Below are 13,718 nucleotides of genomic sequence, written 5' to 3'. Positions count from 1 at the left end.
ATGCTAGGGAGATGGTCCACTGTGGCGACTACAGCCCTTCTGTGCCATGGCTAAGTCAATGAATTATAAAGTTTGGATACAAGGAGGCAACATACTGGAAGAGCCAAAATAAATTAAATACATATTAAATATTTAATTATTAAAAATGAAGTCAATCATTTTTTTTCATGTGCTGAATCACAGCAACAAAGACAATGTATGGGGCACATAAGTTTTCAAAAAAATATTTTCACTCATAATATTTATTTAAGCGCATTTTTCCCATTAATCCAGCCTCCTTGTCATATAAAACGTAATTAGAAATGTGTTTAGTGTGGCCGACACTTCAAAGGGAAAGTCAATAAGTTTTATTGTATTTCCTGCTGTCTATCCCTGTGTGTCGCTACTCTTCGCTGCTAAGAGTCTACTCTGTGTGTAGACAAAAGTCCAGCCTTGTTTTTTTCAGTCCAATAAAATGTGAAATTACGCAGGGACGCACGGCGCAGCGAGCAGAAGCTGTAGGCAGGCAGCGGAGTTGGTACGAACATCTTCGACTTCACGAACCAAAAACACCTCGGCTGCTCTTCAGCGGCTCTGCTCGCAAATATGCCTCGGACCGGCCGCTGCTTTGGAGGTGTACGCGGGATTTAGCGCCTTATCTGCTGCGGGGAAGATGACTGAATTCGGAGCAAGCAGCGCAGGAGAAAGTGTGCCTTGTTTGGAGCTGAACGGGTCGTGTGCCACAACATAGTACTCGCAGCGGAGGCCAGCCCCAGCAGCCTGTAGCAATCGTTAGCCGGCCAGCTAACGCTAGCGTGCAGGTGTTTTGGCTGTAAACAACGTAACATAACTTGTAGCTGTAGTTAGCTGGCAGCAACCTCGGCTCCAACGTCTTGCCTCAACATTGAGCTCAATGTGCCTGCTTTAAAGTTTTTAAGCAAACGCCAAGCAGCAAGTGTTACACTTAGCAGCATTCTTATTAGCAGTTAGCAGCTGCTGGGTGTTTACAGGAGCAGCAGGCTGGCCACATAGCCACAAAGCTAGCGACTTAACTTTATTGCTACATGTGCTTTTTTCCATCTTTTTTAATAGATATTTTTTCCGCTGTTTAGCACGATTTGACCTCGGACTCACACTCTGCTTTAGTTACTCTGCTTTTTATTAAGTGAGCCAGTTTGTGTTGTTTCACCGTTGTAAAGCCGGGACTGACCCACCCATAAGGACAATTTACCCGGGGCCGATGCTGACGGTTCAGCCCGGATCACGGCAACACCAGGAGCCGCTTCAGCAATGCAGCCCCAGCAGATATACGACTTTTCAAGTGACGAGAATAGTCACAAATGGAGAGGCCTCTTCGTGCAAGCTCTACGAAAGGTACGACTGTGACCACCAGCTTTCTCTATGCACTATTATAAATCAAAACACCCGTATTGGGGTGACCGATTTGAACACTGGTTTCATCTGTGCATCTTTACCAGAACAAAAGTTTTGGTAACACTTCTTGACTTGAGTCGGCTCAGAAGCAAAAACTTCAAAGTGTTTATATTAACACTATACTTATTTGTGAGGCATTTAGTGTTTTGCAGACCTCTGGAGATATCCCGCGCCTGTTGACATGTCTCTGCTGTGCCTATTCAATATGCTCGTCACCCAAGTTCCTCATAATGACTTCCCACAGTGATTTTGAAGAAGTTGTTCCTTTGTAACGAGTTTTTCGTCGTTTCGAGGGTGTGCTAACGACTTGCATGATCCAGGGTGAATACCAATGAAGCTTGAGTTGAGTGTCGTGTTGCCTTCTTTATTTGTTCCTCATTTCATCAAAAGATCATCATTGCTGAGCAAAGAGCTTCTGTAGCTGTTTTCGGGTGCTTTTGGTCACACTTATCTGCCTTTTTTTCCCAAGCAATGCAGCTTAGACTCTTATAAACTTAAAATGAATTCTTCGGAATAGGAAGCATTTGCATTTTAATTTCCTTGGTCAGCAGGACACATCTGTATCAGTTCCTTTTTGACTGCCCTGTTCTTTCCTTTTTCTTGCATCATCTTGGCTTCTCCTAGGTTTATTTTCTGTTTTGTGGCCCCTCCACATCCCCTCACCCCTTCTGCTCAGACTTGCAGAGTCATGAAAGTCTGGTACCAACTCCTAATGGAGAAAAACGCATTTGTCACTGCTCTTTCTGTTTCACTGGGGACTGTTTGCCTTGCTTTTCTGTAAGGTTACACACAAGGCCAAACTGTTTAGAAACTGGAAGGTGCACAATGATCTGCATGCTGCGTTTCCTTTTGAACTGGCTGTGTGTATAAACTTACAGCGTCCCGTCAAGACCTACTCATGAATTTTAGTGTTCTGATGTGGCTGGAGAGTCCCAAGAAAGCCTGTGTTACAGTTCAAAATAGAAACTAGATTCTTCTTCTTCTTCTTCCACTATAAGAAATACACTGGCCAAACAGGCAAACTGTGCTGCATCAGAATGGAAAATGGCATTGCTTATTTAGGTGACCTTTAGAGACTTGTGGTTCACCTAACCTGCTATTCATTATTGGTGTTTGAGTGCTTTGGTTCCAAGTTAAAACTAAGCCCCTTACACAAAACAGACGCACTGAAAAATGAAATTTAACATTGATAGAAATACTGAAATAATTCCTTTCTTAAAATAAATATCAACAACAAGCCATTTGTCAAGGTTGAAAGATGGTTTTGTGCTTAACTTTATCACTGGTCGTGTTATAAAGTTTTTTTTTTTTTGTTTTTTTTGTTTTTTACGTGCTTTCAGTATCTGACAGAAAAGCCTTGAACCTGTATTTAATGTGCTTTTTGTTGGGACATGTTTTAGTTTTAGCAGCACTGTGGCTATAGAGGTTACTGTCTGTGGATTTAGCTGTGTAGCAACATCATGCTTATAAATAACGCTGCCCTGTTCTTGTCAGTGATCAGTATTGCAGAAATGGTGTGATGAATCAGGTGAAACTGAGAAAGCAGGTGGTCTGTCGCGATGCCACAGTGTCATTGTCTCAACTTGCTGCACAACTGCCAGAGGGAGAGCCTGTCAGAGATTGACGCAAGAGAAGTTTGTTATGGTTTTGACTGACTGTGACTCGCTGTTTTTTTTTTTTTTTGTTTTTTTTTTTAAACAGCTGTCCAGGAGCTGTGGTGGATGACTCCATCCTCTAGAATGAAATAAATAAAGAAAACTTGTAAAGGCCAGATCAGGGACGTAAGTTTGTTATCAAGCAGGGAGCTAGTTCTGAGATGTGTCACCAGGTGGTGGTTGGTTTTGGATATATGTAGATCATAAATGAGATGGATGGATTTACTGAGGCTTAACAAATAACCATGACATCACATTATTGGAATTAAGGCTAGAGCTGCATGATTTTGGCCAAAATTATTGTCAAGATTATTTGTCGTGCCCTGCCACTAGGGATGGGTACCGGTGTCCGGTGCCATGATGGCACCGGTTCTGACATAAACGGTAGTAACCAGACCGAAAAGCAGCGCACATTTCGGTGCTTTATTTCGGTGCTTTTTTTTCCTGAGCTGTGATACACTTCTAGCCAATAATTTTACGTTTCCGAGGATAGTAGGCGGGTCCAGGTACGTGCGTTCTTTTAGAGCAGAGCTACAGATTAAATATGCCCAAGGCGAAGCGGTCAAAAGTCTGGCTGTACTTCACAGCAAAATATGCAAACTCAGCAGCAACAAGTGCTTTAAGCTGATACTGTGATACTGTCAAAGGAGGTAACACCTCAAATCCGATGAAACACCTGGCGACGCATAGCGTTTTTTTTTTAAAAGCCCAGAAATGCGCCGTATGATAGCTTGCTGCGAGACCTCACACCGAGCACATCTACTGTGCGTGGGTTGCCTGTTATCGGACCCGGAGTTAGCAATATCCCCCAAAAACACGAAGAGGAGAGTCCTGGCCCCTAGCCCTGTCAGTGTAGCAGAAATGATGACGGATGATGATGGCAGCAGCCGTTCTTCTCTGCGTGAGTAGCTTCATGTTGTTCGTGTGTAATTTACGTTTAGTAGGCTAACCACGTTATTACATTAATGCAGGTAAGGTGAACTAGCAAACATCATCATAGCTACATGCGGCTGTCTTCTTGTTTGATGGCAGATGCTCCCTTCACCCTGGCCAAAATGGCTAAAATGACCAAAGAAAAAGTGGAAAACAGTTACACATGAGTGATACCATATATGCCCCATAGCTGCAGAAAAGGCTAACATTGTTATCTTTTTACAAAAAACCAGCTGAACATGAGAGGTTTTTGGACCAATTTTGTGTTCTCCAGTCTTTAAGCACCGGTTTGAGGACTGTTTAAGCACCGGCACCGTTTCAAAAGTACCGATTTGGCACCGGTATCGGATAAAACCTAAACGATACCCATCCCTACCTGCCACACATTGGCGACCTACCCAAGGTGTACCCCACCTCTTGCCCTACGATAGGCTCCAACACTCCCACGACCTTGCATTCGATAAGTGGAAGAAAATTGATGGGTGAATTGAGTTATTTGTCACGATTATTTAAGTGACAAAAATGTTTTTGTTAACACAACCCTTTTTCCAGTTTTAAACATAAAACTAGTCCTCCGTATTTACCTGAATTCTTTGGTATTGGCACTCTGGAAAAGTAACTGTGTGTCATAACGCATCTTTTGTCCAACTTTTATCTTGATGGACATGCTGACACGCTGCACAGACTCACCGTTGTGGATATGTGAGTTCATAGATGATGCACGTTAGCAACCGTTGCATTGTTTTTCTTGGTTGCCGTTATACTTCAGATTGTGGTGTGTTTTTCAGGTGGTTGAGTAAATTATTTGTGTTTCTTTGTGGTGGGAACACATCTCTGTAGTACTCTTTGCATGTGATTTGTTCTCTGTTTACATCACTTGCCCTAGGGGGTGATGGACAGGGATAGCTCAGTAGGTAGAGTGGTGGCCCCATGATCGGAAGGTCGGGGGTTCGATTCCCCTGAACAGCTACCCTGAGGTACCCCTGAGCAAGGTACCGTCCCTACACACTGCTCCCCGGGCGCCCAGTGGCTGCCCACTGCTTCACTGAGTGAATGGGTTAAACGCAGAGAGGGATTTGCCCCACGGGGACCAATAAAGTACACTTTCTTCTTCTTTCTTCTTTTCTAAATTCTATTTCCAAACAACAAATGCTGCTGTGCTTCTAGAGACTAGCCTTTCGCCTTCTGTTGTGCCAGAAATTTTCTAGACATCTGTCTTTTAATGTAGTCTTATCACAGCTGTGATTGGCGCCAGGCAGTGCTTTAGGGAGCGTTTGATTTGGTGGAGCTTGCATTTTCAAAATCAGTGGAACGTGTTTATTTGATCGTGGGTAGCCAAAATCTTGAGCGAGATTAAAAATCTATTAATTTTGCAGCTAAATTTTTGCATGGTGTAATCTGTTAGTTTTCTGACAAAAAATGAATCACTTGCAAAGAATAAATGCAGAAATACTGTCAAATGTGAAGATGTGCTATTCTTGTCTTTTCTCTTTATTTTTTATATAATGTTGTTTTTATGCTGTAGGGTGGGTAGAAAAGCTGATTTGAAGACATCATGTTGGAAGATTTGTGCATCAAATGATGAACTAAAAACAGTAATTGTTAGTTGCAATGCACAGTTCTCAGGAAGTCTTTAATTTGATGTAAGTTTAATTGCATGTCTGTAAGAATTAAGTACTTGGTTGCTTTGCTGTGAAGCAGTTGAAGTATATACACATATATAAAATGCAACAGTTCAAATCCTGCTTTCGTCTGTCATTTATGCTCATTTTATATTATAAATGAATATTTCACCATGACACAAGTGCAGTGTTTGTCTCCAGGTTAAGGTTGGACAATAACTGGTTTTAAAAACCTTATCTGTATATTTCCAAAAGATTAACAGGATTAGAGAATAGAATTAAGTTTCGTTTTGCATTGGGTTGCTTCCATAAAACGGTGCTTGCAGCGGTTGCAGCTCTCTTGTTACTGTGCTCCCCAATAACCTTTCGTTTTCCATTGATCTTTCTATTTTATTAAAAATCCTTACGAGATCGCTCTCATTGCTTTTGCATATATTACTGAGACTTAAGTCATGTATTGCCATGAACCCTAAACCTGTTGATTCATATTGCTGCATCTACATATCCTGGCTGGCGATTATATGGCTCATGCTTGGTGCAATGCACGATCTCTATCTCACCCTGACATGCTGGTGTTAATAATAACTGTGCATTCCCCAGGTCTGCTGTTTCATTGGCATTGAGAAATGGGCCAGAGGTTTGCTGGGTACAGTTTCATTCCATTGCCTTGTTGAGTTAGAGCAGCCTGGTGCAGTTGAGTTCACAGGCCAGCATTTTAAACCGTGATTGGTCAGGTTACAAGCCTGCTTTATGTTTGTGTGTGTTGCCTTTTTTAATAGTCTCAGCATGAGCAGTCGGTTAAATTCTGAAAGGGTGACTTCACTTGGGGCCCAAGCTGAGAGAGTTGTTTTATTTTAGTCACATGGTTTTGTTGCCTTTTTTACTCAGACTAGACAGAGCTCTTGTCATTTCACCATCAGAGATTTATTGCGAGACTCTACTGCAGCGCTCGATTCCAGCCAGTCATCAAAACTGCGTCTTCCATTTAAGTGCTGCATTTTATACATTGACAGCTCAAATCAAATGGTTTTAATTGAAAGTGATAAAGAGCCAGGAAGTAGTACAAAACCCCCACACTTTTGTGTTCATCTTCTGTAACCACAGGTTCTGTGAAATCAGTAAACGGGTGGTTGAAAGAAAGTCCTCCTGTGTTTCCCACGATCACATGAGATCTTATTTATTTATTTATTTTTTTGTTTATATGGTGAGATAAATTTCTGTAAATGTAGATTAAAGTAACCCGCTGTTGAAAAAAGAAAGATTTACAGAAAAAATATACATTTTAGTAGCGTGTAAATAATAATGTCCGTGTTAACATATAATTTATTGTCTTGAAGTAAAAAGTGCTTATCAGGAAAAAAAATGGATAAACATTTATACCAAATAATAAAAGCTCAACTCCAGCTTCTCTGTGCCACGCTGCATAAAGAACCGACTCTGCGACCTTAAATGACTGCTAAATGCTATGCCTAACAGCCACTTTATTAGTTACACCTTGCTATTTCTGGATTGGACCCCCTTTTTGCTCTTTAGAGAAGTCTTTGCTTAATCTATGCCATGAAAACTAAGTACAAAGAGATTTTTTGTCGATGTTGACGTGATGGGATCACACAGTTGCTGCAGATTCATCAGCTGCACATCCATGATGTGAATCTCCTGTTTCACTACATCCCAAAGGATTGGATCGAGATCTGGTGAGTGTTGAGGACATTTGAGTACAGTGAACTCATTGTCATGTTCAGAAGACAGATTGAGATGATTTGAGCTTTGTGCTGGAAGCAGCCTGTAGAAGTTGGGTGCACTGTAGTCATAAAAGGATGGACATGATCAGCAACAATACTCAGATGGGCTGTGTTTTGTTGATGACTTTTGGCCCGAAATATGCAAAGGAAATCCCCCACATCATTACACCTCCCACCTGAGCTCTTTGATACAAGGCAGTAACAAAGAGCTCAGGTTGATCTATGATTTTTATGTTGTTCACTCCAAATTGTAACCCTACCTCATCAGACCAGGCAATCTTTTTCTAATCTTTTGTTATCCAATATTGGTTGTCATCTACAGTGCATTTACTGCAAGGTTGTGCATTCAGAGATGTTCTTCTGCATTTGTACTTTTACTGTTTTGTTCTTATCAGCTTAAAGCAGTGTGGTTACTGCAGCTCACTCGATATTTATGTATTTATTTTTTTTAATCCGAAGTATAGTTGTGTGGGAAAATCCTGGCAGAGCAGAAGTATGTGAAATAGTCAGACCAGCCAGTCTGGCACCAACATTGAGAGCCACTTACAGTCACCCTTCTTCACCACTCTGTTTGAACTTCAGTGAGTCGCTGTGTCCAAATCTACATGCCTAAATGCCCCGAGTTGCTGCCGTGGGATTGGCCAATTAAATATTTCATGCCTTTATTACCAGGTTGAATCTAGACAGGGAGAGAAAATGATGAGAAAAGAGAAGAGGGTGATATAATTGCGCAAAGTTCCTGGGCTGGACTTGAAACTATGTATACTTGGTCATGTGCAAGGACAAAGGTTGAAAATAAACCAGGCCCAAAGAATAGCTGCAGTATTCATATAATAATCTTACTATAATCACTGTAGTGAATGTATGTCTGTATGTACCCCATCTCCTTAATTGGCGGGCCAGTCTCGATGAAATTTTCACCTCCCAGCAGTTAAACAGCAAAAGGTCATGATTATCAAAATTTGTATTTGCATATATTACTTATTATTATTTGCTAGAAATTATAATAATTGGTGGTCTTTTTTTGTCTTGAGTTGAATATTTTTGTGGCAGCGTTACTTTAAGAAGTTTTTAAAAGGCATTTCCAGGTAATTCTAAAAAACCTCCAAAACATTTGGTCACATGATTAGTTACAGCACTAGTACTTAGTAATGATTAGTAGTCGTCGTGGTTACTGGACAGGATATGAATGTCTGTCTGTGTGAACTTGGCTGTTTCTGTTGATTGCAGTAATCCTGTCAAAGTGCAAATGGTAAACATATGTGAGGAGGACACAATGTGCAGGAGTGAGTTGCTGCACCTCCAGGATGAGCCTATGTGATGACAGCAGGATGTTTCTGGTAACAGGTTGCGTTTCCTGTACACCAGGCTCAGGCCTACCACAGAAAAAGATGTTGCTGGTTAAAACAGAGGTTCCCCGCCCTTCCCACAATATTAAATCAGGGCTTTGAACATCAGCTTGTCCTCACACAGGGTTCAGTCAGGATGGGTGGATGCAGGCAGGCGGCCAGGGTCACTGGGTCACACAAGCCTGGCGTCAAGTCATGGCCACGTGCAGTTCGCCTCATGTCCACCACCTATTGTCTTTTATTATCTGAATGTGAGCAGGGATAGGGGACGTGTGTGTATATATGTGCTTGCTTTTTAGCATCGTAGTGGAAGTTGTATCTGTTTATGTCTCAGATCTGTGCGTCTTTTGTGTCTGTGTATTTTTAATGTGTTTGCGTGTGCCTGTTGTCTCAGAGTTGATCTCTGCCTCATGGTTCCCCAGACAGTCTGGTTGTAATGCAGATGATGTCATGGCATGAATCACAAACAGTGACACATGCTCGGGTATAATAACAAGCCCCACTCCCACCTCTTCTACACACACACACACACACACACACACACACACACACACACACACACATATTACCTGCAACCTGAGCCTGATGCAGGGCATATATACACAGCTAGGAGAATAATCAATTGAATTAGAAATGTTAACCCTATATCAACACCCTCCTGCCTCTATTATTACCTCCAACCTTTCTGTTCTCCTATTGTGAAGACACACAGCACCTGATCACACTACAACTGAGTTGTAACCAAGATGATGAAACTTGATGCAAGCAGATTTTGTGTACCACTGACCTGCATCTGTTTTTGCCTTTTGCATCCACTGCACTCTGATGTGCAGAACAGATTTTCTATTATTGGAGACAAGTGGATGAAACAGAAACAGGATTATTCAGCTGATGATTTGATGCTTTTAGTTATTCAGTTGTCATTGCATCTATTAAATGAAAGAAACAATAATAGAGTTTCTTATTAGCTCATTGGTACAATATAATTCCTGTATAAAAAGAAATAGTTTACATTTAAAAGAAAAGAAGAGATCTTTTCTTGCTCATATCATCGCATCTAGTAATGCAAAAATAAATAAGTGGCTTGGGTTTGGACTAAACAAAGCCCTTGTCGACCTCACTTAAGCTTTACCAGGTTTTTTTGTAGACAGGGTTTTCCCGAGTTTATTATAAGACTGGCTGAACACTGCAAGTCATGTAGACATGCAATGGGGATTTTTTTTCAAAAAATTTATTTTTGAGACCAACGTTGCAAATATTCCATTGCATAATGTACCTCATTAGCATATTGTTCCTGTTTTAATGCATAAAAATGCTTAAAAAAACAATTACAATTTTTAATAGCTAATATCCAACCATGAAGCTGAGATAGGCTCCAGTACCTCCTGCGACCCTGAAAAGGATAAGCGGAAGTGGATGGATGGATAATATCCAACCAGTTTTTTTTTTCCTTTGATTACATCTCAATCAGGAGTGTCAAACCCAGTCTTTAAACCCTTAATATTTGTCACACTCTTAATGTTTGGACATCGTCTGCTATGGCTGTTCGATATAACGATATATATATCGCATGACGATATAAAAACGTCTATCGTTTCATTTTATGCTATAGTTTGTTTTGTGGTGTCGCAAAATAAACTGTTTACAGCAATATTTTTTCATCCTTTTGATGGTCACTGTAGTGGCTATATTAATTTCTTCTTTCTCGCTTTCTCTTACCGGTATATTTAATATAACCACACTATGGACTGACAAGCACCTGTTTTTATGCGTTGTGGTTAGCAACAACGACGGTAACACCATCGCGTGTCCGCTTGTTTATGTTTCACATTAGGGCTGCCACGATTTGTCGACTAGTCACGATTACGTCGACTATCAAAATCGTCGACGACTGATTTAATAGTCGACGCGTCGTTTGAAGCTTTGTAAGATCACAAAAGACGCAGGAATAAGTGGCAGGATTTAAGAGTGTAATAACGGACTGAAACAGAAGATGGCAGCATTGCATGTACAAGGATGTCAGCTACCGTTAAACCCCGAAGAAGAAGAAGAAGAAGCAGCTGTGTCCCAGAATTCATAGCGCGGCCCAGCGCAGTTTCCAACAATGGCGGCAGCTAGTTAGTTTTAATGTTACTCTTATTATTCTTTCTGGGTCACAAAATAAACGTTTAACATATTTTCAGGCGAGAATGTAGCTGTGTAAACCTCAAATATCTGCTCAGTTTATCAGGACACCACATATTTTCAAAAGCGCTCCGACGTTTTCGGAGACATCTGTTACCCACTAGCTCGTTAGCGAGCCGGGGGCTAGGCTCACTAGCGCCGTGAGAACACCGGACTCCCCGCAAATCGTTTTCAAACCCACCACCGTCTTTCGCGACTCAGGTTAAATATATATGAGTCACTTAGATAACTTAAAATGTTATTGTTTGGCTTTTTTTTTTAGTATTTTATTTGTTCCTGAGTAAATCAGTTTGTCTGAGATTAAAGTTATAGTTTTTACACAGCTGAACAAACGTCAAGCAGACAACTGATTATCAGAAGTGTGAGATGCTCCAGAATATACTCCAGTGTCCTGTTATATTTTAGATAGCAAGGAGTTTATTAAACTTCACCGAAACAATCTGCAAATTTCATTAAAATTTAATAAACTATCATCTTGTCTTTATTTTTAGTTAGCACAGACCTTAAACACTTAAAGCTGTAAGCTAATGATAGTTATATAAGAGCAGATGCTGCTGGTGCAATAAGCTGTAGTTTTACGTCCAATGGATGATGATCTGATTAGTCGACTAATCGCAAAAATAATCGGTGACTAGTCGACTATCAAAATAATCGTTTGTGGCAGCCCTATTTCACATAAACCTTTCACAATAAAGCTCAAGATCCTGTTGAGACTTTTCAAAATAAACTGAATCACGTGAAAGAGCAGATTATTTACGGATGAGAATTAAAAAAGAGCCGCCAGGTGCTTAAAAATAAACCTTAGATTCAAACGTTAGAACAGGCTTTTCCCCGCAGCACGCGTGTAATAAATACTCACAAAGAAAATGGCGGCCTTTACAACTTATGTCTAAATATGTATAGTTTCATGCATCGGTTAAAACACTCGACTCCAGGTACACTACGCACAGCTGGAAACACTTCACGCAAGACGAGCTGCCCGAGATTCACAAAATTTACAGAAAATGTTACATTTTTGTGATTTATATCGTTATTGGGACGATAGAATTCTTATATCGGGATATGAAATTTTGTTCATATCGCACAGCCCTATTGTGTGCAGAGAAAATAAAGTTTTGAAATATATTGTATTATTTAATTTTGTTTAGTCAGTTACGTCAGCTACTGACCACATAGTTTTCTCAGGGAGTAAATAAAGGAAATCTGTTTCTAAGCATCTTAATTAAAAAACAAAGTTTTTGTTAATACACATAAAATGTCTTTTTCTTTTTTTTTAATGATTGCAGAACAATTTTGAAACATTCCTATAGTAAATGGCGTGAAAAAAACAGGAAGGTTTCTGTAATTTAATTGTTTATCTATTACTATGGGGTAATATGAATGGGAATGTTGGAGGTGTTAATCAGTAGGAAAAGCAGTTAAACTCGTAAAAATACACTTAAGTCCAAAATTTATGCCCTCTTTCACATTTCCAAAGCTGTCCAGTCGGCTGAAATAAAGTCTTTCGTGGGCAGATTTTGGCCCCTGGTCCTTTATGTTTGACACCAATAGTCTAAATCATTTATTCCTGCATATAAACACAGTTAAATATAATTTCACGCACATACTGGCAATAATCGCTCCTCCCTCCTCGGTAGAACTTCACATACACAGCTTTCTTGTTTCTCTGTGTCGCCACACAATTAATGATTACTGTTAAAGTAGCTTTGCATTAATCCTATGTAACATTAAATTGAACCAACCCCACCCAACTGCAGCCTCCAGGTTTGAATACTTTTCTGGTGGAAACCCTGTCAAATGATTGTTGGACAACATTTTCGCTAACTTATGTGCTAGTTCTCCTCATCAAACCAGTCAGTCTGTGTTTAAAATTCCTGGCAGGCATGTAGACACTGAGTGGGTTTTGTGTGCCTCTGAATCCCTCTCCTTTTGGACCAGCCTGTCCAGTCTGTGTGTAGCATGAACCTGCTGCTGCTGCTGCTGCCTCCTTGTACATGCACATTAATATCTCTCAGCCTACTGCTATGAGCTGCTCTCCCTGGAGGCTTTGTTCTGTGCGGGTGGAGAGCGAGCAGAAGGGGGGGTTGGAAGAGAGAAAGTGAGAGTGAGTGAGCACTGGGACTTCCTGTACTCTAGCTTTTCCCCTCCTAATGGAGCTGACCCATGAAACTGAACACCTTAACATGGCATAGGAGTGTGTGCATGAAGCTTTACATATGGTCGAGGTGCTTTTAATTTCATTGTCTTTGCCTACATGTAGCAGTTGGGTGTAAACTACCAATCTAATTAACTGTTTCTATTGACTGATTTTTATTAATGATGAACCAGACTCCTCTCAGAAAGGCCAAGAATGTTTTTCTACAGCATGGCTCACCTTTGGGTCTCAATTAAATCATTTTTAATTTGGAAACTATCTAGTAAGCTTGTACCCTACTTTAAATTTTAAAGAAACATTAAGACCACTGAAAGTTGGTAGCACTTTAGCATCAAGAGGGAAAAGGATGGTACTGAGACTTCCTATGATGGCTTACAGATGGTGGAATTGACAAAAAGACAGGAGGCAGAGCTGAAAGTGACAGAGCTCAAGATGTTAAGCTTTTTATTGTGAGTGACCAGGAGGGTCAAGATTAGAAATGAGTTGATCAGAGAGATAGCTCAGGGTGAGTGTTTTGGAGACAAAGGAGCTTGGTAGTGTCCAAAGGAAGAATATTGAAAGACAAAGGATGTAAAAGATGAAGCTCATTGACAGGCAGAAGAGAGGAAGACCACAGAGAAGATTCATGGATGTGGTGAAGGAAGACATGCTGGGGGTTGGTGTGA

At 40.6% G+C, this 13,718-nt stretch overlaps 1 protein-coding gene across 1 annotated transcript in view; it reads left to right on the top strand.

Moving 5' to 3' along the window:
• The first annotated feature begins 447 nt into the window (after positions 1–447).
• Positions 448–13,718, top strand: part of sos2 (son of sevenless homolog 2 (Drosophila)) — a 42,931-nt gene continuing 29,660 nt past the window's right edge. Inside the window, exon 1 of the mRNA XM_085256761.1 lies at positions 448–1,353. Coding sequence (XP_085112887.1) covers positions 1,270–1,353 — 84 coding nt within the window. The 5' untranslated portion in view covers positions 448–1,269. The remainder of the gene's footprint in view (positions 1,354–13,718) is intronic.

The sequence above is a fragment of the Mchenga conophoros genome, linkage group LG19 (genome assembly GCF_057382185.1).
Source record: "Mchenga conophoros isolate Kocher_MC1m ecotype Shallow Benthic linkage group LG19, M_conophoros_male_GT1.1, whole genome shotgun sequence".
Classification (NCBI taxonomy): Eukaryota; Metazoa; Chordata; class Actinopteri; order Cichliformes; family Cichlidae; genus Mchenga; species Mchenga conophoros.
The sequence above is the reverse complement of the archived record's forward strand: the minus strand, read 5'-3'. Positions and strand labels throughout refer to the sequence as shown.